We start from the raw sequence: 26599 nt of genomic DNA, 5'->3' as shown, positions 1-26599 counted from the left end.
AGTTATAGAAGATGTAACAATAAGGAGTTTGGCTGTAAACTTTCTGTAGTACTGAAAGTTACTATTTGTCCCAGATTTTTCAGGGAAGTTATTGTCTCAAATATCTTATTACATTGAAGTTTATTTTTCCTCTTTAAGCCTGAAAAATATGATCACTGTAAGCATATTTCTATTTATTAAATAATAAAATGAATTATTTTGGGAACCACAAGTTGTGAATGGCTGACCTTTTGAGGAGCCATCACACTTTGTTCTCAAGACCACCAGTTTAAAAAACCCAACTATAGCCCTATCCTGCTTGGCTCAATGGACAGAGCGTCGGCCTGCAGACTGAAGGGTCCCGGGTTCAATTCCGGTCAAGGGCACATGCCCAGGTTGCAGGCTCAATCCCCAGTAGGGGGCATGCAGAAGGCAGCCAATCAATGATTCTCTCTCATCATTGATGTTTCTCTCTCTCCCTCTCCCTTCCTTTCTCTGAAAAAATATATTTAAAAAACAACAACAAAAAACCCCCAACTATAGTAGAAAAATAAAAATTGCTTTAAGAGGAACATATAGAAAGTTTATGACAATACTAGAGAAGAAGGCTCTCTGTCCATGTGGTCAAGAGTATGGCCAGGTGGCTCAGTTGGTTGGGCATTGTCCTGTACACCAAAAGGCTACGGGTTTGATTCCCGGCCAGGGTACATACCTAGGTTACGAGTTCAATCCCCAGTTGGGGCGCGTACAGGAAGCAAATGATATCTCTCTCTCTCTCTCTCTCTCTCTCTCTCTCTCTCCTTCCTTCCCTTCCTCCCTCCCTCTCTCTCTAAAAAGAAAACAAAATCTGTAAGAACATATCCTCAGGTGAGGGTTTAAAAAAAAGATTGTGAAGGTTCGGGAAGTCTTTACAGAAGAAGAGTTTGAGACAAGAATTTGCTATGGACAACCAGTGCAGAGGACACTGACTTCTGAGTATTCCTGGGAAATAAGTATGAAGGGGGAGTTGTAAGAAATGAGGTTGGACAAGAAATCAGAAACCATATGCCACCTAGGTCTTTGTCTCTCCTTGTAGGAGATCAGGAAGCATGAGAAAATGTGGAGCAGAGGAATGAGGTGATCATATTACCAGTTAGAAAATCCCTCTGGCCGCAGTGTGGATGAGAGACGGACTGGAGGGTTATGTGGCTCGGTGAGGAAAGTTGGGAGAGACTGCTGCAGTTGTCAGGCGCAAAGTGAGGGTCTGACCTGGAAAATGGCAGTGGAGCTAGAAAAGGAAGGGAGATGGGAATATTTAGGAGGTAAAATGGGCTTGGGAATGGATGCCAAGGGAAAGAGGTGGAAGGATTAGCAATAGAGAGAATAGGGAGAATGCAGTGGATTTCATGGTGGGATGGGGTGGAAATGACAAATTTGGTTTTGGACATACTGCGTTTGGAGTGCTTATGGGACCTCTAAGTGGAGCTATCCATTAAATAGTTAACATATGGAGAGAGGTCTGGGCCCGACATAATGATTTAAGAATTGTTGGAGTATAAATAGGTATGGGTTAGTTCTGCCCAGAATGAGTTTTGAGAGTAAGGATGAAGCCAACAGCTGAGCATTGAGAGCTTATAACGTTTGAGGAGCAGGTAGAGGAAAAGGAGGCACAGAGAGTGACCCGAGACGTCAAGGTGAAGCAGGAGATGATGGAGACACAGAACCTGAGGGAGGGGAGAATTCAAGATGGAAAGACTATTCATTGTAAAGAGGTCACGGAGTGCCTGGGTTGAAAAATGCCTTGGAGTTGGACAACACTAGGAAGTTTTTGGTAAGGCGAAGGTGGAAGCCAGGATGACTTCTGGGGATGAACACCAGGACTAAGAAAGAAGTGAGCACATTTGGTCACAGCTGAGGGGAAGAAACCAATGGGAGTATGTTGTTGGAAACACAAGAAGTGAAGAAAATTGACAGAGCATTTTTTTTTAAATTACTCTTTATTGTTGAGATTATTACAGATGCCCCTCTTTTTTCCTCCCATAGCTCCCCTTCACCCAGTTCCCATCCCACCCCAGGCCCTCGTCACCCTATTGTCTGTGTCCACAGGTACTGCACACATGCATATAAGATCTTTGTCTAGTCCAGTGATGGCGAACCTTTTGAGCTCGGCGTGTCAGCATTCTGAAAAATGCTAACTTAACTCTGGTGCCGTGCTACATATAGAAATTTTTTGATATTTGCAACCATAGTAAAACAAAGACTTATTTTTTGATATTTATTTTATATGTTTAAATGCCATTTAACAAAGAAAAATCAACCAAAAAAATGAGTTCACGTGTCATCACTGGTCTAATCTCTTCCCGCACCCTCCCACACCTGCTTCCCTCTGAGTATCGTCAGGCTGTTCCATTTCCATGTCCCTGATTCTATTCTATTCACCAGTTTATTCTGTTAATTAGATTTTTTATTCATTTGATTTTTAGGTTCACTTGTTGATATGTATTTGTTGTCACTTTGTTGTTCATAATTTTTAATCTTTACCTTTTTCTTCTTCCTCTTCTTAAAGAATGCCCTTCAGCATTTCATATAATACTGGTTTGGTGGTGATGAACTCCTTTAGCTTTTTCTTATCTGTGAAGCTCTTTATCTGACCTTCAGTTCTAAATGATAGCTTTGCTGGGTAGATTCTTGCTATTATTCTTGGTTGTTGATTCTTGCTATTCATCACTTTGAATATTTCTTGCCACTCCCTTCTGGTCTGCATAGTTTCTGTTGAGAAATCAGCTGACAGTCGTATGAGTACTCCCTTGTTGGTAACTGACTGTCTTTCTCTTGCTGCTTTTAAGATTCTCTCTTTGTCTTTTGCTCTTGGCATTTTAATTATGATGTGTCTTTGTGTGTTCCTCTTTGGATTCCTTTTGTTTGGGGTTCTCTGTGCTTCCTGGACTTGTAAATCTATTTCTTTCACCAGGTAGGGGAAGTTTTCTGTCATTATTTCTTCAAATAGGTTTTCAGTATCTTGCTATCTCACTTCTGGCACCCACATAATTCTGATGTTGGTACGCTTGAAGTTGTCCCAGAGGCTCCTTACACTATCCTCATATTTTTGGATTCTTTTTTCTTTTTGCTCTTCTGGTTGGGTGATTTTTGCTTCCTTGTATTTCAAATCTTTGACTTGATTCTTGGGATCCTCTAGTCTGCTGTTGGATCTCTGTATAATATTTTTTATTTCAGTCAGTGTATGCTTAATTTCTAGTTGGTTCTTTTTCATATCCTCAAGGGTCTCACTAAATTTATCGGCAGTTTCTAAAAAATTCTTGAAAAACCTTATAACCGTGGTTTTGAACTCTATATCCAGTAGTTTGCTTTCCTCCATTTTTGTCATTTGTGACCTGTTTCTTTGTCTTCGCATTTTGGCTGCTTCCCTGTGTTGATAGAGTGGCTTTGTGTGCTAGGTGTCCTATAGGGCCCAGTGGCTCATCCTCCCCAATCACCTGAGGTGGACATTCTTGGTGCACCCCTTTGTGGGCTGTGTGCACAGTCTTGTTGTAGTTGAGCCTTGACTGTTGTAGGTATCCCTGGGAGGAATGACCTCCAGGCCAATTGTTGTGAGATTCAGCTGTGTCTACAGTGGGAGAACTTCTGTGCTGAAGACACCCTTATGGGGCAAGACTTGCCTCAGTGGGGCTTTGGTGCTCACTGAGTCTGCCCCTTGAGTGTGTCCCTTATGGATCTGAGGAGTTGTAATCTGGATGGTCCCACTCTGACCACTGGGTACACTGGCTTTTGGATCTCTAAGGAGGTGCTAATTTAGCCTCTGCCTGAGGCTACCCAACAGGAGCTATGGAGAGATCTGCAGATTCCTTTTCCTTGTTTGGGGTTTGGAGGTGCCCAGATGAGGCTCAGCTGTGACGTAATGCAAGCTGTTGTGGGGCCTTGGGCCTTCTTTTGGATGTTCTGGGTCTCTCTGATCCAGCTGCAGTTTGTTAAGTAATTTTCAGGTTATAAAGGGACAGGCCTTTCATATGCAAAAGCCTCTGCACACAGCTTGGGTGGGTGGGGTCCCAAGGAATCAACAGGGAGGAGCAAACAGCTATGGCTGATCCTCAGCCCTGCCCTAAGAGGTCCCGGTTCTCACTGTTCTGCGGTAATTGCTGCAAGCACCTCTGAGAGAAAGCCTTCCTCGAGTTCCGCCCGATGCCATACAGTCCAGTTTCTCCCCGTATGAGTCTGGGTTCCCAAAGACTTGCCCAGAACTGGTGTTCAGAGCTTTCGGGAGCTTGTGTCTCCCTCCCAATTGAAAAAGACAGCCGCGTCCTCAGTTGCCAGCCCTTTCTGCGTACGCGTCTGTACCTCTGCACTTTACTTCCACGCCACACCTCCTCTGAGTCTCAGTGTGCTTTTCTCTTTCCCTCTAGTTGTAGAATTTCCACTCGGCCAGCCTTCCTGTGTTTCTGGATGATGTTTTTTTGTCTTTTAGTTGTATTTTTGAAGTGGCTGTGCGAGGCAGCAATTTCCGGTGTTTACCTATGCCGCCATCTTGGTTTCTCCTTAAGGAGGTGAATTTTAGCAAATAGGTCATTGAATTGCCCCTTGACTGGAGCAAGAATAATTTTGACTCAGTGGGCAAAGAAGGAAGTACAGATATAAAGACAGACACATTTGTTGGTTAGGGGCAGGGCTCTGAGGAAGCTTTAGCTGCTAGTGAGGTCATCTGATAAGAAAGAAGAGAGGTGAGGACTTGAACTTAGGAATAGTGGTGAAATTTGAAATAGCTGCTGAGGTGACTGAGAAGATTGACTTAGGATCTGTAACAGTGCTGAGACTCAGGAGGGCGCCGCTGAGTCGAGGGGAACCGCGGTGCAGTGGCAGGAGCCTGGATCTCCAGCAGCACTGAGCAGCCAGGTTGCAGGTGCAGAAAGGAGAGAGTTCCCTGGAATTTAGCCAGGATGGTTAATGGAGGGACAGTGGAGAGCGGGATTAAAATTGTTGGCAAGAGAATGACCTGCATATGGACTAGGCTGGATAGGAAAGATAATTAAAACTGGAGGGGTTCTTATTATTTGGTGAACCAAGAAGAGTCAAAAGATGAGTGTAAGAATTAAAAGGATGCAGGGATTATGGTCCAAGAGGAGGATATGAAAGTTTAAGATTTCAGGGGTTGAATTGCCCTCATAAGGTCATAAAGAGTAAAAAAGGGTTTCTCCACAGATGCTAAAATCAGTCAAGGGACAAGATCGTGGTGAGCCAGAGCCAAAGTCCTCACTATCCATCGGGGTTGGGCCTGGGGGTGGGGTTGCGCAGGAGGTTGATAGGTGGTGACACCTGAAGGTGAAATGATCGCAGGCTGGAAGCAGCAGTGAGGAGAGAATACTAGCATTGGCTCCTGGACTGTGAGAGCGGAGGTGAGGGAAATGTATTCTTTTCTCAAGAGGGCTGCACATAAAGCAATTTTCTTCTATTTCAATTAAAGCTAGAACAGAAAGTCAGAGGAAGCAGGGGTGTTTGCAGACACAATGGTGCTCCAAAAAGCATGAAGAGGTGGTTTGGATGGGAATATTGTTAGTACACGCAGACCCTGGGGAAGGTCCCAGAACTGAAAATCTCCTTAAGCAGAGGGCCGAGAAAGACTGAAGAAAGAGGTTGGCCACTCTAGTCTGGTAATTAATGGAGTTAATTGAGGGAAACATACAAGGGATGTGCATCTTCAGTGGCTGTAACTTGAAATGAATCCGCACACCACTTGACAGGCATCAAAGAATTATATGGGAGCCAGGCCGAGGGGGCTCAGTGGCTGAGTGTCAGCCTATGAACCAGGAGGTCATGGTTCGATTCTAGGTCAAGGCACATGCCCAGGTTGTGGGCTCATTACCCAGTGGGGCATGTGCAGGAGGCAGTTGATTAATGATTCTCTCTCATCATTGACGTTTCTCTGAAAGCAATAAAAATATATTTTAAAAATTAAAATATTAATAAAAAACATTTTTAAAAAAAGAATTATATGGGATGAAGGGGCAATAGTCCCTGTACTCCTATGTGAATGCTACCGATTACGGTAAATTGCTTTACATGCTTGTCCAGCTCAAGACAATGGCCTATTCCAGGAACCAGTAGTGCGAAGCAGGGGAAGGGCACTGGTTCATGTCATAACAAACATCAATCAGGATCAGACAGTGCCCAAGAGGGGGGAGGGTTGTGGGGAAACAGGTCCCCCCCCCCCCTCTGGCCCAGGTCCAGCTCACTGGTCAGGCAGCGGTCATTCCTCTCTTGGATCAGTCTTTCCTCCACAAAGAGAAGCAATGATGGGGAAGATGAATCAGTATAGAAATAAGAGAGCAAAGGACACACTGGATGGGCCTGCATTTGAGGCCGGGACTAAGGGTGCCCGTCAGTCAGGCTTCTTGGTATCACCTTTGCACCTAGTACAGAGCTTCTGTGAGTGGGTACTGAATGCTGAGCCTATCAAAACTTGACTCTATCAGGACTTTAGTAGATTTATTGTGTGAAGCATGTTCACCACTGCTAGTTATCCACAGTAAGCAAGTGTACTCATTTTATTTTAAATTCCAAGTCTGAAGGCATCTGGCACTAACTGGGAAAAACAAACAGGAGTAGGACATGCTTCCTCTGTAATAAATGTTATTTCTCATTTCACTCTTTTTATTGAGCATTTTCACAAAGTCTAGAGAAAAGGCTTCATGAGAGTTTGGAAGAAGATATAAATCTGTACAGTGTAAATCCTTATAAAAATGACAACAGATTAACCACAGCAGAATCCATTGAGTCTATTTTTAAAACTTTTATAAAATATTTACCTTTTAAAATTAAAGTTTACCAGTTGAAATAGATGCATTTTTGATGGTTCTTATCTTAATCAGGTTTCTTTTGGTTTCAAAGTACAAAACCCCCTTCAGAGTAGTTTATAGAGTAAAATGGAATTGTATTTGAAAGGATACTGCCCTCTAGTGGAATGAAAGGGGAAACATGAGCACTCGGCCCCCAGATGGGCAGAACCTCTCTCTGGTAGCCTCTTGGCTCCATTCCTCTCTTCACACCTGCTCTCTCTGGGTCAACTTAAGTCAACACTGAGAGAGGGAGTCTGAGGAGGACCCGGTCACACCGTGTAAAAATGGATGTCAGATGCTTCATCTAGGCCAGTGATGGCGAACCTTCTGAGCTCAGCGTGTCAGCATTTTGAAAAACCCTAACTTAACTCTGGTGCCGTGTCACATATAGACATTTTTTGATATTTGCAACCATAGTAAAACAAAGATTTATATATATATTTTTAAAATATATTTTATTGATTTTTTACAGAGAGGAAGGGAGAGAGATAGAGAGTTAGAAACATCGATGAGCGAGAAACATCGATCAGCTGCCTCCTGCACATCTCCCACTGGGGATGTGCCCGCAACCCAGGTACATGCCCTTGACCGGAATCGAACCTGGGACCTTTCAGTCCGCAGGCCGATGCTCTATCCACTGAGCCAAACCGGTTTCGGCAAAGATTTATGTTTTTGATATTTATTTTATATATTTAAATGCCATTTAACAAAGAAAAATCAACCAAAAAAATGAGTTCGCGTGTCACCTCTGACACGTGTGTCATAGGTTCACCATCACTGATCTAGGAGATGGAAGAAAAAGTTCTCAGAGAAGAGTAAATGGGTATCGGGCTGTAAGGATAAGTGACAAGGGTCTGCTAGAGACTGACCTGCTTTGAAATTAAGTCTGAACCTTTTTTTACTTAAAGAACATCATGCATGGTAAGTTGTAATTTCTGTTCCCATTGGATTTGGTCAGAACAGTGTCTATGCTGTAAAAATGTTCAATTATTGTGGTGCTCTACAAAGAATATATGTCCTATCATGTTCCAAACAATACAAAGGAAATACATTATTATGTAAAAAACTAGAGGCCTGGTGCACGAAATTCGTGCAGGGGTAGAGTTCCTAGGCCTAGCCTGCAGTCAGGGCCGATCTTCCCCAGCTGCCGGCAGCTGGCCCCACTCCCCCGCCACTGAGCCAGTCGCCCTCTGTGTATGGGGTGACTGGCGGGGTGATCGGGGCCCTGCTCACTCACACCCACCTTGGCCTGGCGCCGCCTGCATACGCTGCCACCCACCCCCAGTTCCCCATTCCCCATTGGGCAATTGGAGCCTGTTAGCCGGGGGGGAGGGACCAAGAGGTTGGCCGGCAGACCCCACCCCTGCCCCCCTGTGATCAGGCTATCAGGGCCTGTGGGCTGGGGGCAGCTCCTGCATTGAGCACCTGCCCCCTGCCGGTCATTGTGCATCATAGCGAGTGGTCATTCTGCCGTCTGGTCAATTTGCATATTATGCTTTTATATATAGATTTTAAATGACTTTTATTTTTAAGAAGCTTACCTATATATTTTTTATATTATAACTTTAAAAATGAATAATTCCATTATGTTTTGTTTGCAGGTCATGCCTTGACTGCATTGGTAAAAATGCTATAATTTTAGAAAGTCAGATATCTTTATTACCTCCTAAACTTCTTCAACAAGTACTCAAAAAAATCACATTTTGGGCTGCAGCTAACCACCGAGAAGAACAAAGAGCCCAAAAAGAAGAAACAGAAAATAAGTATCAGTGGCTCAGTAACAATTAAGTTGTTATATACTTTATATGTTTAATATGTTTAACATTTTAATCAGACTGTATATTTACTCCCCAAATTGGAGGCTTTATTTAGAAGATAAAATTGAAGCAAAAATGTTATGTTAAAGTAATTACATGGAATGGGATATATGGGAATGAGATGTTAATGGCAGATTAATTTATATTTCTAAAATAATTTCCTTATAAGCTACAGAAAAAAAATAAGCTTTCTGAAAGTAATTACAATTGTAGGCAATTTTAACTCACTGTGTACTCATTGCTGGAAAGATTATACAAATTTGAGGAGAATAAGAAATTACCCAAGGACTTTAGAAATCCCTCAATATAATGATACATAAAAACACTATATATCAACTTTTAGATAGAATAGATTCTCTCAAGTCACTATAAAATTACCTAAATCTTCTTATTAAATAATTCAGTTATTTAAATAACATCTTCTTAAATTACTAATATAGCTGGCCAAAATTATAAAGTAGACAAACACTAGTTAAATGTGGAACCCCCACCCTTTTAGCACTTATCTAGTAGAGAATTCTTAAGCATCATTGTACTTTTCCTTTTTCTTGTCATAAGTTTTCTTCAAACCTTTATTTGAGTAGGGGAATAAATGCATCCAATTGCTTCCTGTTACCCCTAAGTTATTAGTTTGTCCAATTTTATATGTACAAAGACCATATTTTAAAGTGCCTAAAGTGGAGGTTTATTTGTCATCCAGGCTCTGAAATATTGAGAAGCAGTATAATTATTAAGTTTTGAGGCACATTAAAATATAGTTTGCCTTGAAAGAGTGCATCTAAAGTGATTTTTATAAATAATGAAATGGAATGGTAATCTAGTAAGTTGCCTTTATTGAAACCCCTCAATTTGGTCCACACAATTCTACAAAGTTGGTGCTTAAGGATATTGAAAATATGTTATCTTCCCATTCATTTTCAGTATTAACTGCTTATACAGAAATAAAACACTATAACTTATATTCCTTAAGAGTACTTTTGCCGTAATTAAGAAATTGTTCATATTATTACAGCATACCCTTCCAGTGAATTACTAATAACGATGTATTACTCAAAGGCTTGGTTATAAAATTACTCTCCACAATACCACCATACAAGTTATTTCTGAAATTCAAAATGTTAGAGCAAATATATTTCTCTATTGAAATATATATGTAATTTATAATGAAAATTATAGTCATTTATAGTACCTCATTAAATTTTAGAGATATATTTTATATATATTGTATTTTGATGTGTAAAACTTCTATTTATGTATTGAGATAGTGTGTGTTTACATTTTATTTATTATATGAACTATGTAGATTTACTATTTTTCCAGTTTTGTTCATGTGAACCAGTCATTAGAGTTGATTGTACAAACAATATTTCAGTGTAAGTTTTCATTTTTTCTTACTATTTTTAGACTAAATAAAATTTAGAAAATGAATCGCACAGGCAATGTACAGCTTACAAGTATTTTATTACAATGAGTTTCAGTATCAGCCTTTCACATTTAAGGGGAAAATATCAAAACCTGTTGGATAGTGGTAGATGACACGGAGTGGGATGAATACTTTTTAATACAGCTTCTGGGTTACTGGTATACGAATGCCTTCTCTAGCCTCTTAGAAAAGCACTTCCGGTTTTAAACGGTTTACTTAGAGCATTAAAAGTTGGATTAGCCCCTCAAATGCACACCAACATGTAGGCTTCAAGAGAATGAAAATCTATATATTATCTATGGCACACATAACTAGTGCTATACTTATTTGATCTAATATACTGTAGTACTTCAAAAATTATAAGTCTTGAGATAGTCCCGTAGTGAGAGTGACAGGGAATTCTGATCTTTAACTCGTCTCTATAACTTGGCTTAAAACAGGGCCCTCCTGCTCTTCGGAGACAGAGCGGGGCTGGGAGCTCGCAAAGCCAGTTTTGAAGTGTGATGGCCAAGCAGTGTGCATTCCTCACTTTTCAACAGCTGATGGTTTGCTGTCAGCTTTTGTGTTGTTGAGCTCCACAGTATCTGGGAGCCCAAGGCTTCAGCTCCAGCTTCATAACATGAGCTCTGAGCGCCCCCTGGGGGCTTTCTGTTTGAAGGATGACTCTAGCCCACTGGCTGCTCTGAAAAGCCATCTTTGCATGTTCCCGTGGCTCCCTGTCCGCGCCACCAAACGACGGGGAAATAAGACATTTTGGGGGCCAGCAATCTGAATCTGTGCCAGTAACCTAATGCACATTCTTGATAGCCTATAATGAAGTCACTGCCCCTTTCTCCACAATCTGCTCTTACAAGACCTGCTTACCTAAGTGCTCCCATTTTACAGAGGCCATAAACCATGAACAATACACAACCCCCTGAGGGGGTTATCAGCGCTGGCACCAGGCCAGGCCTTTAAGGTGTGGTCTCGCTGCCCCCATTCCAACACACGGGGTTTTTTGCAAAGCCCGTGAAAGGTCCGGAAGTCCCATCCATATTTGGGGGACAAAGAAACCAGAGGGTATAAAGGGACAGCTTCCTCCATATTGGTTTGCTCAGGATTTGGAGAGAAACAGTCTCCCCGAGTCACTATACTAGTACATGCGAAACATCTGAAAATAAATGGGTTTCTCCTGTATCTCTGGGTACTCCTTTGTATTTTCTGGTCGCCTGGTAAATTCTGTAACATAGAAATGGTTTGCTCACTGCAACCACCTCCGCTGTGCGCCTCCTTCACTGCAGCTTCTTCGCCAGAGTCCTCCAACTCTCGCTTTTTTTTTTTAAAAAAAAAAATGCCCACCATGTCAGACACGCCCATGGACACCAGCTCGGAGATCACCATCAAGGACTTAAAGGAGAAGAAGGAAGTTGTGGAGGAGGCAGAGAATGGAAGCGATGCACCTGCTAATGGGAAGGCTGAGGATGAGGAAAATGGGGAGCAGGAGGCTGACAATGAGGTAGATGAAGAAGAGGAAGGAGGAGGGGGGCGGAGGAGGAGAAGAAGAAGGTGATGGTGAGAAGAGGATGGAGATGAAGGTGAGGAGGCTGAGGCAGCTACAGGCAAACGGGCAGCTGAAGATGATGAGGATGACGATGTTGACACCAAGAAGCAGAAGACCGATGAGGATGACTAACAACAAAAAAGGGAAAAGTTGAAGGCCTCTGTGACCTATTCACCTTCCACTTCCCCTCTCAGAATCTAAACGTGGTCAACTTCGAGTAGAGACTCTCACCCGCCTGTCCCCCACCCACCTGGGGCAGCAGCACCTGCAGATGACACGCACTGTCCACCATCCAACCAAAACCACAACGTGAATTTGCAACCGGGGAGGAGAAAAGAACCAAAACGTCCAAGGCCCTGCCTTTTTTCTTAAAAGTACTTTAAAAAGAAAAATTTGTATTTTTATTTACATTTTATATTTTTTGTACATATTGTTAGGGGTCAGCCATTTTTAATGATTTTGGGATGACCACACCAGCCTTTGGAGTGTTCTCTGTCCTACTTCTGACTTTACTTATGGTGTGACCATGTTCATTATAATCTCAAAGGAGAAATAAACCTTGTAAAAAAAGCAAAAACAATCTTATTCTGAACATTCCAGTAACTTTGTGTATGTGCTTATCTGTACTATAAATAGTTGGTTTGTATAAGATGGTTAAAAAAGGCCAAAGATAAAAAGGTTTCTTTTCCCCCCCTTTTTTTTTTGTCTATGAATTTGCTGTTTATTTATTTATTTTTGGCCTGTTTGATGAGTGTGTGAAACAATGTTGTCCAACAATAAACGGGAATTTTATTTTGCTGAGTTGTTCTAACAAAAAAAAAAAAAAAGAAGAAGAAGAAAAAAGAGAGATGATTCTTGAAGGTTTTGTTCAGATGGTTCATAAAATAGGTCTCCAGTCTGGTTCTCAAGGAAGAAGAATTTCTGGCCATCTTTATGATGTCTCTCAGGATATTCTTCCAGTTGTCAAGAAGCGTTCTTTTTTAGTATTATCACTTTTAGTATGATACAGTAAATAGCACACCAAAACTAGTGTACATTTTTTCAAAATAGTATTTTTTGCACAAACATTTTTAAAAATTAACCTTTTGATAGAAGCCTAAAATATTCTTTAGAACTTCATGCTGTCAGCACAGACACAAAGCGATGTTCTCATCAATACGTTATTTATATGTATGTGTGTGAGAACGGAAATCAACGCACTAAGCATACTTTTCAGGGTAGTATATAGTGACAACTTAAAATTTTGATTTCAGAATATTTTTGAAGGAAAAGAAGCAATTTTAAGAAACAAATAATGCCCCCTGTGCACCTTTTTTGGTGCCTGTTTTTTCCATGGTATTTGTCATTCTATTGGAATTTTCAAAGAAAGAAACATTGGAATTAATTTGTTCCCCCATGTTCCATGTGGTTCAGGGTTCAGGATCTGGAAGAGGAGATGCACACAAATGAAAGAGAAGAGACAAGAGATAATTTGGAAATATTGGGGGGCCAGGCGGGCAAGTCCAACTCAAGGGGAAGGACTTCCACCGGTGCCCAGGCCTCGCCAGCCTTTTATTCAACTTTGGTTAAACATATAGCCCTTAGTCAGGCAGGTAATTGCAGTAACAGACAGACTATCTTAAAGGTCAGTAAATATTAGAAGGATTTACTCTGAGACTATTTAATCAGGAAATAGCTTGAGCCCCCATTGTCAGGACTAGACAATCGGTGCATAACTCAGGCCCTTGCCATGGGTTCAAGGTTCACCAGCGTTCCGGGATCCTACTTTGCACTTCTCTGCTAGTGAAGACAATGGGTGGCCTCCTGCAATTAATAATTATTCAAAGTGTGTATACCAGTACATTTTTTGGGGACACCCTATATATTTACCTCTAAGCACTGTTGTCACAGATTCTGCTAAGTTGTAACAGACAGGCAGTGGGGGGGGGGGGGGGGCGGGAAGGAGTTTCAGGCTATGAAAAGTTAAGCCCTTGGTTGTACAAAGTATTCCTTCTAAAGAGTGATTGCAGCGTTTAGATGGGAAGAGTTAATCCAGCACACTCCCCTCACCAAACTCATCCAAATACAGAGGCGCCATTAGGGATTTAGGTGTATTCTAGTCCCGTCCTATTTTACAGGAGAGGAATCAAGTTTAGATGATAATTCTGAACTTGCTCTTGACCTAATTGAAATGTAAGAGAAAACCGTGTCAGTGTGTGTGATCATGATTCGCCTGAATGACTGAGCAGTGGTGGGTTTTGAAACGCTTTCGAGTGATTTTCCAAACTAAATCAAGATCTCTGCTGAAGCCCTAGCCAGTTTGGCTTAGTGGATAGAGCTTGGGCCTGTGGACTTGAGGGTCCCGGGTTCCATTCTGGTCAGGGCGCATGCCCGGTTCCGGGCTCCATCCCCAGTGTGGGGCGTGCAGAAGGCAACCAATCAATGATTCTCATCATTGATGTTTCTCTCTCTCCCTCTCTGAAATCAATAAAAATATGTACATTTTTAAAAAGGTCTCTGTTGAACCAGAAGAGCGTGGGTGGCGTGTGGCACAGAAAGGGCGAGGCGCGTCTCCTTGTGTCCACAGGGCAGCCGGGCATGGGTCCCTTGGAGAGGCTGAGACCAGGAGATGCCAGCGGGGCAATTTCACTGCCCTGTGCGGGCTGCGCACCCGCTGAGGGAATTTCTGGGGAAGAAAGTCTTTGGGGAACCCTGGCTGAGTGCAGCGCAGCCTTGCAGCGCCCGCCGTGGGAGGCGGCTCGGCGCGCGGAAGCCCTGGCACAGCTCGGGGCCGGGGCCGGGGCCGGGGCGGAGGCGCGAGCTCGGCGGCAGGCGGACCGGGCGCTGGGGGCGCTGAGCGTGGGCAGCGCTGCCCGAGCCCAGCGGCGGCCTCCGCGGATCGGGCGGTTCCGGCCGCGGCGTCAACCGGGCTCGGAGGCGCGGCGGAGGCGGGGCGGGGGCGGGCGCACGGCCGGAGGCGGCACCGGCCCTGGGCGCGCCCCTCCCGCCGCCCCGCCCGCCCGCGACCCCCTCCGAGGGGCCGTCCTCCGAGGGGCCGGCCGGACGGAGCGCGGGCGGCGAGGGGCGGCCTCAACGCCGTCCCTTTCGCCGCGGCTCGTTTCTCTCTCCCGTTTCCTTTGTCTGGTCCCCGCTCGCCGCGGTGGGGACTGTTAGCGGACAGAAGTGCAGCCTCAAGATGGCTGATGGCAACGACGATCCGCGGGACGACTTGCCGGGCCCGGCCGACGAGAGCTGCGAGGCCGCGGAGCTCGCCTGCCCCGCCGAGCGCAGCGGCCACGTAGCGGTGGGCGACGGGCGCCACATGTTCGTCTGGGGCGGCTACAAGGTCAGTGGGCCCGGCCGCGGCGGCGCTCGGGGTGGCCGGGGCCGGGGCCCGGCGGGCGGACCGGCGCGGCCGGCACCGCGCCCCGACTGACCCCTGGTTTTCCCCCTTGTCCCCCTGCGTGCGGGAACCTTCTCTCGAACCCCGGGCCCGTCCCCAGGCGCCCGGGCTGTTGTCACGCCGCCCTCCCGCCCGCACCCTCCCCGCTGCTCGCGGCGGCGAGGCTGTTGGAGCGCGGAGCGGTGTGCGGGGCGAGGGCAGGGTGGGCGGCGCCTGGTAACTAACCGTGTTTTTATTTAAAAGCCGGGGTGTGTGTCAGAGGTGGCGGCGTGCGGCACCGAGGTCTCGGGCCCACCGGCCCCGTTGGCCACTCCCGGGGCGGCTGGGGTGTAGGCGACCCCCCTCCCCGGCCCCCCGCCCCCCGCCCCCGGAGCTCGAGGCCGCAGGAGCCGTCGCCCGCACTCCCCGCCCGCCCGGCCCCGCCACCTGTGCGGGTGGCCATCGCTCTGCGGCGGGAACATTGCAGGGCTGGTTCCCGCTGAGGCGGGGCTGGAATTGGTCGGAAGAAACATCTGTTACGAAAATTAATGGAAACGCCCCACCGGTAACCAACAGTAGCAGCAGCTCCGTGGCCCTAATGTAAACAATGTACTTAGTTGCCAGTTGCATTTCTTCTCTCCCTCTGCCAGGGGACTCCTCCCCACCGTAACCCTTGCCCACTAGTTCTCTCTCGCTCTTAAGAACTTCCCAATAACACGCCACCTTCTAGAGTTGTGTCATCTGTCCAGTTGGCTATGATGCATTCCTACCAAAGCCATTCTTTTTAGCCCCTTTTCGCCTTAGTCCTGGCGCGTGTGGCTCGGCTGGGCATCCTCTCCTGCACTGAAAGGTCGCTGGTTCCATTCCAGGTCATGGCACATGCCCAGGCTTCAGGTTCGGTACCTGGATGGGGTGTGTATGGGAGACAACCAACCCACGTCTCTCTCACAAGGATATTTCTCTCTCCCGTCCTTCCTCTAAAAATCAATGAAAACATGATCTCCCCCCGCCCCCATCGGTTTGAAATCCAGGCCACTGCACCTGATCCTCTGATGACTTGTTTTGTGACTGGCAGTAAATTTCAGTTCATGGTAGTTGATCTGATCACAGTGGACAGCTTGTGAGATGACTCAGGGTAGATGGGATAGAGTGCGGTGGCAGCCCTGATTATTTCATGTAGTTTAACAACAAAAGCATTTTCTTTTTGCCAGTCTAATTTGTGTTTTCCTCAGCCTCGATGAGTAGGTGCTTAGAGGGTAGTGTTAAGAGGAAGGTGGGTAGGTATGTGGGGCCCTTACTGAAATGTAAGTAACTCCCAAGGAGAAAAGTAAACCTGTCGGTCAATCATATTTCAGTCTAAACTACTTTCTTCAAAATTCTGTCTGTAAAATTCAGCATTGAGGGAATGGGGCTTTCTTTGGGCACGGGGAGGGGTGGGGTAGTCAGGGTAGACTATTTCTGGTGCTGTTTTTGAGGTCTTGGCTGCTGAGGGCTGAGGCAAGGTTGAGGCGTATTGGTGAACCAGGTGGGTGTTAGAAACAGGCTATCCATATACTGGCCAGAACCTGAGAGTAGGCGCAGGAAGCTCTTGCAGGTTGTTTGAAGGCAATAAACCCTGGCTTCTCACACAGTAGTCAGTTGCCCTCTCCAGGCCAGGCTCATCTCCTCAGGGTCAGCCTCCTGTCTTCTAGCCTTTCCCTTTGCAAGGGGTGGAGTGAAAAGCAAAAAGTTCACATGGCGGCCGGGTGCTCTGTTCCTGTATAATACTCAAGCTTATTGGACTCTGACACCCATTCTCAGTGAACTGCAATTGTTGACTGTATGTTGACATTGTTCAGAAAGTGGCCAGTGAGGCTCAAAGGCTGGAGAGGTCAGATAGCAGTTGAAGTTGCAACTTCAGGGAAAGAAGGCTGAAATCCTGGTTCTACCATTACTTGCCAAGTACCTTCGGCAAATCACCTCTCTAAAAAACCTGTTTTCTTGAAATACCAACTACGTTTAAGGGTGGTTGTGAGGGTTAAATAAAGCAATCCATGGGTAGCTCTCAGCTAGTTCTAAGAGCATATGGTACGCACAGTCTGTTAAAAATTATTACCTGAAGGAAATGGAGAACAAGGAACTTAAAATATTGCATCAGGACTTAATATTTGCATATTTGCAGTGCTGCCCTCTCTGCATTGTGGTAGAGAATGCATGGGCCAAAGGAAACAATGGCTAGGAAACTACATACATCACGTGCCAGTGTGGGTGCAGAGTTAAAGGTAGACCTTCCTTCAGCCTGCTGACCACGGCACGGGGATACGCTCTCCTGAAGCCATGCAATGACATTTGGTGCACGGTCTGTTCAGGATCAAGTGGCCTTGGAGATTTCCCGATCTCTTACCTTCCTGCACCACGGCACCTACACCGTTATAACTGTTCTCTCAAAAATTGGAAATAAGAGCTGTCTATAATAAGCATTACTTTGAGTATGTGGCATGGGGTGGGGAGGACTGTGCATTTGATGGATTTGTTGGACATATTTAGTTTTTCATAATTCTCAGTATCTCAGATTAGATATGAAAAAACATACAATAGTGCCTCTAGAATACCAATTATTTTTATATTTTCAATTTTCTCTTTTTGGTTCTTAGAGTAACCAAGTCAGAGGATTATATGACTTTTATCTGCCTAGAGAAGAACTATGGATCTACAACATGGAGACTGGAAGATGGTAATTGGATTTATAAGAGGGACTAATACATTCAAATACTGTTGCAAACAAAAAGAAACTCTGTAGAGTCCATTCTAATCAATAAAAACATTTTAGTTAAAGATGCTAAGCTATATGTTCTGAAAACAGTATTGTGCTAGTTTGGCCTAACTGCTAAGCTTACTCTTTAGCGTCTCTTCAGAAATATCAGTAATTACTAGATATTTTTATGATCCTTGGAGAAATTTCTCTTCAGGACTCTATAAAGTATCATAGTATTATTAAAATAGAGGTAGAGGCTTCAGATCCTGGAATGGAAATATAATAAAAGTTCCACATATGTATTTTTTCAAGACGTTATGTCTTTTGTTATGTGGCAACTTGAATGCAAAAAAAATTATAGATTGTATATACTAGAAATAAAGGTGGTACTTTAATGAGTTTTAACATTAAAATTTCCATAAAATAGTATGTTTTGTTTAAAAAACAAAACTAACATAAATTGCCTTCCGTGGGGATATGGTGAAAGGGTCTTTTGCTAGTCTCATAGCAGTGGGACTCAAGAGTATGTCCGTGGCAGGATTAACGCGATTCTCAAAAGGCTGGGTTAGTCGTGTTTGAGGATTTATGAAGTAGGCTTCCCCCGTGGTTTGCACTGTGAGAACTTTGTGCTTTACATATATTACATATTATAGATCTCAGAACTGGAATAGTACTCCCACTTGATTTAACAGTTAAACTAAGCATGTTAAGATTCTTCTGTACATAGTTAATCGGTGTTTTCTGAGCTGTTTGCCAATCTTTTTCTAGATAATTGGAAATGTGTAATAGTATCTCTGTAATATGGAATTCTACATATTTTTAAAAATCAGCCCCATAGCCCTAGCTGGTTTGGCTCAGGGATAGAGCCTCTGCCTGGGGACTCAAGGGTCCCAGGTTCTATTCCAGTCAAGGGCATGTACCTCGGCTGCAGGCTCTTCCCCGGGCTGGGCCCTGGTGGGCTCATGTAGGAGGCAACCAATGGATGTATTTCTATCTGTCTTTCCCGCTCTCTAAAAAAGCAATGGAAAAATATTCTTGCGTGAGGAATGAAAAATGAATGAATAAATAAAAATAATAAATCAGCCCCATAATTTTAAAAAAATAAGCCTATTAAAACTTAAAACCTTATTATAAAGTGATATTGTGAGAAGACCTTGAGTGACCTATTAATATTCTGAATCTTCTATTTCTTAGTTTTGATTCAGCTTTATTTTTAGACCCAGAATGTGTCAAAATATGCAAAGCACTGAGAGCAGTGCCTGACCTATAGTACTACATAAGTGTCTGTAGTATTACATACTATCTGAATCAGATTCATTTGAATGGCTAACGGTGACCAAATAAAAACACCTACTGAATTAATCTGTCAGGACTGGGATGTCGTTTTCCTGACCCAGTCAAGAACAAAAACCAAAACAACCACTTTCTGGCCATGTAAATAGAAAGCAAACAATTTAGTTTAAAAACCATAAAATGGTGCGCTCCTGGAGTCATGTGACACTGTAGCTTTTAGAAGCTCTCATTCGGCCTCTGTGCAGGGCCGGCAAAGCCTGTGGGATGAAGAGGAAAGAGCTCATTCTTTGAATTAGTTTTAGAGCTAGATGAGACCCTGGACATGATCTAGTCAACCCGTTCATTTTATTTCCCCCCCCTTTATTGTGGAAATAGAAGAAAAATAAAAATATTTTTGCATTTCCCTTGTGGGAGGCTTATTTACATTGCTTTCCTCTCAGGAAAAAAATGAACACTGAAGGTGATGTTCCTCCTTCCATGTCAGGAAGCTGTGCCGTGTGTGTAGACAGGATGCTGTACTTGTTCGGAGGACACCACTCACGAGGCAATACGAATAAGGTTAGTGTTTCTAAGGGTTACGGTTCAAGGCAGTTTTATTCTTTCTTTAGACAACTTGAGACTTCTATGGTTACCCATAGCTATTCCTTTCCCAGTTAAAAAATATGTGTACTTGATTATGGTATGAATGTGCATTTCAGTATTTTGTCTACCGGTTTGTATTTACCTAGGCCTTTTATAAAATCAACTTGGTTGGTAACCTGTGTGCAGTAACTTCCTATGTTGTTTTTCTTTGTGTTCTTTGCAGCTACTTGTTCTTTTAGCAACCTGGAGTGTTAGATGAATAACAGTAAATTAGATGAAAACGAGGTAATCATGGGGGGGCAGGGTAAAAATTAACAGGCCACCACTCAGAAAGCCGTAAAGATAAATTAACACTGACAAAATTGTATCTACTAACATTTCTATGATCTGGCACCATGAGATACTGTCATTCAGACTTCGTTCATGCTTTACCCAAATAGGAAAAAGATGATCAGTTGTTCTCTCAGGCCAGGAGAGACAGATGACGTCAGTCAGAAAGGTGCATATGATCTAGGTAGACTAAAAATTCATTTATTTGGCAACTTCTTGGGCACCTTGTATGCTGAGCACTTGGTTAGACATTGGAGACTCAGATGAATGAGTCTGTGCCTCCTGGAGCTCATTCTAGAAGGGACACATATAACAGGTAAATGATTTCAGTAGCATATGGTACAGAGATACACAGAGCCTGGCTATTGTAATAGTTCAGTAAATATTTTTGAATCTGAAAAAGACTCCTTGACATTGTGTTTGGTAGGAAGGTGATTCTTGAATAATACAGTTCAAAGGGGGAGGCAAGATATAGGTGTCAAGATGCAGAAGTGTAAACAAATATGTTGTTCATGGAAATGTCAAATGGTCCAATGTAGATGGAGCATATGGCTGAGATGGTTTCAAACTGCTCCTAGGAATTCCAGGGCACCTGTGAGAGGAGCATAATGGTGTTAGGTGGCTCCAGACCACCCCTTCCGCTACCATTTTAACAAGTGTAGCACCATTTTAGTTTTTATATTTTAGGCTTTTACTTAAAGATTTTGTTTAAAGAAAGGGTTCTGAAGCATAGCTATAGGCTGTATTTGAACCATGTATTTTTCAGGGCTAAGAAGGAGAAAAATAATTTTGCACAACATGAGGAAGCTTGAGAAAGAGAGCTGTGGCTTTCAGAGAAATTGTAGTCATAATATATCAAGTGGCTTGGGTGTCTTAAGTAAAAAAAATAATAATAATTAAAAAAAATATATATATATATTCAAGCACCTGGATGTGAACCCTTAAAGACAGACCAATGTTTAATCTTTTAAGATTTGTCCTTAGCTCCTAGAGTTAAGTAGGCACATAGGACATGTTTGTTAAGTTGAATTTGGAGTGCAATTGCTGAGTCTGATTTTTTTTTTTTGGTTATACCATCCTGATACCCATAAATTAGATCAGTAAACTCTAAGTGCCTATCTAAGCCCAGAATGTAAACCAATATACTTCTATTCCCTCACCAAAAAAGTGTGGCTGTGGAAAAAAAAATTAGCTGAACTAATAAACAGGATGCTTAGTGACTTAGATAACTTATATTCTGGCACAAGTTCCTTATCTAGACTCAAGAACAGTTTGTAGACACATAGGTAGTATTGAATTAGATGATATTCTTATTATTATAAATCACAACAAAGTTAAATACCAAGGTTGAATTTCTTACACAAAACCAGATCTAACTGAAACCATTGTTTTTGACAGTTCTACATGCTGGATTTAAGGTCTACAGACAGAGTATTACAGTGGGAAAGAATTGATTGCCAAGGAATTCCTCCGTCATCAAAGGATAAACTTGGTGTCTGGGTATATAAAAACAGGTGAGTTAGCAGCAGCACTAAGGTTTGGGGTTTTATGTGGAAAGTGGTTTGCCTTCAAGTATCTTTAGCCAGTAACCTTTTAAATTATAGAATGTATGAGGATTAAGTGAATTAATACATCAAAGCACTTAACATAGCACTGAGACATATAGCCATTATTATGAATATTTTCATATACTCAACTGTGCCTTTGCAACTCATATAACAAAGAAGAAAAATCTCTTATATACTAACTTGCGTATCTGAATTTTTAGTGGCTTATGTTTTTGTTTTAATATAATAGGTTAATATTTTTTGGAGGGTATGGATATTTACCTGAAGATAAAGTATTGGGAACTTTTGAATTTGATGAAACATCTTTTTGGGTAAGTGAAGTTTCATATTTGCATATGTCCTGCTTAGTATGTTGAAATAATACATTTTGTTTGGTAGTAGTTTTGTTCATTTTGTTAATAATTAATAAATCAGATCAAGGCTATATAATTTTGCAAACACTCTTTGTAAAATAATTGCAAAATAACTCAGATTCTTACTATTTTCTGTAGAATTCAAGTCACCCAAGAGGATGGAATGATCATGTACATATTTTAGACACTGAAACATTTATCTGGAGTCAGCCTATAACTACTGTGAGTTACTAAAGACTAATGGATTATTAAAGCATGACTATTAGAGAAAGGAAGTTGGGAGGTGGTAAGATTGATAGTTCATTCTTCTTGTTTTCTGGAGAAGGGCCATAGCTTTCATAATTCTCCAAGCACTCTAGAACTCAGAAAAGTTTAATGAATGTGTAGACCAGCCCAGCATCTATTATCTAATAGATATTGAGTGCTACTGTTTGTAATTAAATAAATGACCTAGCACTATATTGGAACTTAAGTTACTCAAATGTCAGTTTCTTCTCCGATTACAGATGTTTTATAATGTGCTAGCTTTCAGATCAAAATAAAACAAGCATTCTGTTTATTTAGTAATACACCTCAAAAATGTAAAATTAAAAGTCCCAGTTTTATTAGTTTGCTTTAGTACTGCTATTGACTAGAAGTCTACACTTCAGCTTGAAAGCTCAAGTGTCTGCATATTCTTATGTGGAAAGTGGTTTGTCATTCAAGTATCCTCAGCCCAAACCGTTGTAACTGTAGAACATATGAGGATTAAATGAATTAATACATCAAAGCACTTAACACAGCACCATTATCATCTGAGTATCTTCATATACTGAAGACTCTGGTATTTATAAAACATTCCCTTACTTAATAAATTGCTTATTAACTTTAATAGGGTAAAGCACCTTCACCTCGCGCTGCCCATGCCTGTGCAACAGTTGGAAACAAGGGCTTTGTGTTTGGAGGCAGATATCGGGTGAGTATATAAACAGTTTCAATGACTTGCTTTGAATTATTCAAAATGGTAACTATTTAATTATCCTTTTTTAGGATGCTAGAATGAATGATCTTCACTATCTTAATCTGGATACATGGGAGTGGAATGAATTGTAGGTATTATGTTAATTATTTAGAAAAGTTTTACAAAAAATTTCAATGGCTTTTTTCCCTTTTCTCTATTATTAGTATAAAATGTACTTGCTTAAATTTTCTTTATTTCCAGTTCCCATTAACTATGTGCCTGGCATATAGTATGTGCTCAATGTTTGTTGAAAAGAAAAGGTCTAAAGTTGACCGTCAAAGAAAATAGTTCATTCTAAAGTATGTAGTTATTTAATACCAAAAAGCGTTTTTAAATTTAAAGTCTCTTTTTTCTTTAATTCCATATAACTTCAATATTTCTTTACTTTTAGAAGTCAGTATTATAACTTAGCTATTATTTTCAGAATTCCACAAGGCCTGTGCCCAGTTGGCCGATCTTGGCACTCGCTGACACCAGTTTCTTCAGATCATCTCTTTCTCTTTGGAGGATTTACCACTGACAAACAGCCACTAAGTAAGTCTTTAAAAATATGAGCCCTGCCCTAGCCAGTTTGGCTCAGTGGACAGAGCCTGTGGACTGAAGGGTCCCCAGGTTCGATTCTGGTCAAGGGCACATGCCTGGGTTGCTTGAGGCCCAGTAGGGGGCATGCAGGAGGCAGCCAATCAATGATTCTCATCATTGATGTTTCTCTCTCTCGCTCCCTCTCCCTTCCTCTCTGAAATCAATAAAAATATATTAAAAAAAAAAAATTGAGCCCAGCTGGTGTGTCTCAGTGGTTGAGTGTCAACCCATGAATCAGCTCATGGTTCGATTCCCAGTCAGGTCACATGCCCGGGTTGTGGGCTCAATCCCCAATAGAGGGCATGCAGGATAAATTGATGTTTCTATCTCTCTCTCCCTCTCCCTTCCTCTCTCTGAAATCAATTTAAAACCACCTCTCTCAACTTTTCTTTAAAAAAAAGTGATAAACTACCATTCATCATATATACTTAGTTGGAAAAAATTAGTCTATTTGGATGTATTAGGGCTACAGGGTCAGTTGGAAGGTTTACTATTAATTTTGACCCTAAAGTATAACCCTGTTAATTGTTTTCTGTAAAGAAATGCCCTGGAATAAATACTTAAAGGCCCTGCTGAAGGATTCTAATATGCAAGGGCTTACTTGGTTTATTGCAGAGGATAAAAGGAAATATACTTTCTCTTATCTATCACAATCTGATTAATAACCTTTCTTGCTAAAGCTGTGTCCTTTAAATATTAATATCACATTGGTAGAATAACATACTTCATAGTTGTTGTTTTTTTGTTTCAATCAGGTGATGCCTGGACTTACTGTATCAGTAAAAATGAATGGCTACAGTTTAATCATCCCTACACTGACAAACCAAGGTATGATCTATTTAAAAAGGTAATTCTCTTGCAGGCTGTCCCCAGTGTGGGGCATGCAGGAGGCAGCCAATCGACGATTCTCTCTCATCAATGATATTTCTTTCTTTCTTCCGCTCCTTTCCTCTCTGAAATCAATAAAAATATATTTTTTTAAAAAGGTAATTCTTACACTAAATTAATGAGGTCCATAAAGGTGTACAAGACAGAATGATAAATACCCTAGCATTCACTAAGGTTTAACATCAGGCCTTTTGAAAGAAAAAACAACAACAACAAACCCATCCTAGTATCAGATGCTTTCTTTTCCATCATCTCTGAAAGATAGGACTGGAGTTTGATTTTCACTTTTTCCTTTATCATAAAATTACTGATATAGTTAACATTTATAATCAAGTTCTTTACCTAAGTGAACTGAACTGCATCTAGGCTACTATTAAAAAAAGAAAAAGAAAAGGAACTGGAAAGTAGAGAATTTCAAAACCTTAATTAATGTATATAGGAAAAAATCAAGAACTTTCCGTTAGATTTTCAATGGCACTGCATAACAAACAGTAAGAAGTCAAGCCATCAAAAAAGAAGAGCCCATTAAACACCCAGTTATTTTTGTTGTTATCCTCAAAAAGAACTGTTACAAAGACTGGAAAGGAAATGATAGTTAAACTAGGTGTTCAAAGCACATTAAGATATGTCATCCTGCCGAAACCGGTTTGGCTCAGTGGATAGAGCGTCGGCCTGCGGACTGAAAGGTCCCGGGTTCGATTCCGGTCAAGGGCATGTACCTGGGTTGCGGGCACATCCCCAGTGGGGAGTGTGCAGGAGGCAGCTGGTCGATGTTTCTCTCTCATCGATGTTTCTAACTCTCTATCTCTCTCCTTTCCTCTCTGTAAAAACTCAATAAAATATAAAAAAAAAAAAAAAAAGATACGTCATCCTGCATTTTTCCTAAGCCTCTAACCTCAGTATAATCAGGCCACTAAGACTCCATTTGGCACAAATATTCTTTCCATAGAATCATCAGGCCATCAGAGGCTTTGTTTCCTCAGGCAGATTCAGCATCCCTCAGATGTTTTGTGTAAGGCCAACTGGCCCTGCCTATGAAAAGCAGAAGAGGCCATATACCACACAGATCTGTATTGCTAACAAAGATCTAGAGAACAGTTTCAGTTCAAACCCCTCACTGCATAGGAGGTTTGGACCAAAGAGGAAATGCTGACATCCAAATAAAACATTGATTTTTCTAGCTTTGGCTACTTTTCTTTCAGGTAATTGCTTCTCACTCCATGATGTTTTGGTCTGAACTAAAGATCTCTAGTCTTTATGTCATCAGTCTCTCTAGTATAAATGATCAATTTGGTGTTTTGGGTGACTGCAAACTCAAGCTTTTGTTTTGAATGTAGATTATGGCATACAGCTTGTGCCAGTGATGAAGGAGAAGTAATTGTTTTTGGTGGTTGTGCCAATAACCTTCTTGTCCATCACAGAGCGGTAAGTATACTATCTTATGTTGAAGGAGACTTCATAATATTGCTGAAACTTATTTGTGAAGTATTTGCTTTTTAATGTGTTCTTATCTATTTTTCAGGCACACAGTAATGAAGTACTCATATTTTCAGTTCAACCAAAATCTCTTGTAAGGTAAGTAGCTTTTTATTTGGAACTTTAGAGTATTTAAAATAGTGCTCTTGAAAAACTAGGTTTATGGATAATTTAAAATGGCACTAACAAGTTTTTATGGATCCAGCTAACCAGTTCCTATGAAAATTTTTAAAGAAAATGGTTTCTTTCTTTTTAATAGCTTATCAAGTGAGGGTACTTCTAAACAGCAAAGTGAAATTATTTTTCTCTTCCCTTATTCTTTCAGGCTAAGCTTAGAAGCAGTCATTTGCTTTAAAGAAATGTTAGCCAACTCGTGGAACTGCCTTCCAAAACACTTACTTCACAGTGTTCATCAGAGGTTTGGTAGTAACAACACTTCTGGGTCTTAGGTTTCATAGATCATGCCTCTGATCACCTTGCATGGACAGCAATTCTGTGAACATCAAAGAGTGGCATCATTTGTATAGTTACATGCATTGTGTAGCTTTGCAGCTTTTTGGTTTTAATGTGCATGTGAATGGCCTAGAGAACCTATTTTTGTGTCCAAAGTTTACAATAAATGTATTTAACACCAGTAACATTGTCTTCTGTTAAAACAAAGGAAAATTAATACTTGGGCTTTACCCCAAGGCATGGTTGTTATATTTCCTTTTTGATAACTTCAAGATACCTACCGGTAGAAACACTTATTCTTACCACCTAAAATGGTGAAGTTATTTTTCCCCTCTTATTGAGAGTATATTGGGTTGACACTGGTTAACATTATACAGGTTTCAGGTGCACAATTCC

The 26599-nt window shown here is 41.9% G+C and overlaps 3 protein-coding genes across 4 annotated transcripts in view; all 3 read left to right on the top strand.

Moving 5' to 3' along the window:
* KLHDC1 (kelch domain containing 1) overlaps window positions 1–9066 on the top strand; it is a 58077-nt gene extending 49011 nt beyond the window's left edge. Inside the window, exon 13 of the mRNA XM_081086525.1 lies at window positions 8405–9066. Within this exon, the coding sequence (XP_080942651.1) occupies window positions 8405–8591 (187 nt within the window). The 3' untranslated portion in view covers window positions 8592–9066. The remainder of the gene's footprint in view (window positions 1–8404) is intronic.
* Window positions 9067–11204: 2138 nt separating this feature from the next.
* On the top strand, window positions 11205–11857 carry LOC308515877 (prothymosin alpha-like). The gene is given in 3 exon segments (XM_081086538.1): window positions 11205–11576; window positions 11578–11594; window positions 11597–11857. Coding segments are annotated over 3 exon segments (438 nt in total). The 5' UTR covers window positions 11205–11274; the 3' UTR covers window positions 11716–11857.
* A 2739-nt stretch (window positions 11858–14596) lies between these two features.
* KLHDC2 (kelch domain containing 2) lies at window positions 14597–26384 on the top strand. 2 transcript variants are annotated; one of them, XM_081091236.1, is made up of 13 exons: window positions 14597–14908; window positions 17578–17657; window positions 19412–19529; window positions 21282–21397; window positions 21681–21762; window positions 21943–22026; window positions 22679–22759; window positions 22834–22892; window positions 23229–23338; window positions 24142–24214; window positions 25612–25699; window positions 25797–25849; window positions 26076–26384. In XM_081091236.1, exons 1-13 carry the CDS (start codon window positions 14759–14761, stop codon window positions 26197–26199), a joined length of 1218 nt encoding a protein of 405 aa, XP_080947362.1. In that variant the 5' UTR covers window positions 14597–14758; the 3' UTR covers window positions 26200–26384. The 2 variants fall into 2 exon arrangements, with proteins under 2 accessions (XP_080947362.1, XP_080947363.1); XM_081091237.1 differs by having other exon boundaries at window positions 14620–14908; window positions 19456–19529.
* The last annotated feature ends 215 nt before the right edge of the window (window positions 26385–26599 follow it).

This window comes from Myotis nattereri (genome assembly GCF_964212035.1).
Source record: "Myotis nattereri genome assembly, chromosome: 1".
NCBI classification, from domain to species: domain Eukaryota; kingdom Metazoa; phylum Chordata; class Mammalia; order Chiroptera; family Vespertilionidae; genus Myotis; species Myotis nattereri.
This window is presented reverse-complemented; position numbering and strand designations above follow the sequence as displayed.

Coding starts and splice junctions, on each gene's coding strand:
- KLHDC2 (XM_081091236.1), top strand. CDS start 14,759: ATGGCTGATGGCAACGACGATCCGCGGGACGACTTGCCGGGCCCGGCC. Junction 21,398..21,680: donor GTCTGGGTATATAAAAACAG/GTGAGTTAGCAG, acceptor TTAATATAATAG/GTTAATATTTTTTGGAGGGT. Junction 25,700..25,796: donor TTCTTGTCCATCACAGAGCG/GTAAGTATACTA, acceptor TCTATTTTTCAG/GCACACAGTAATGAAGTACT.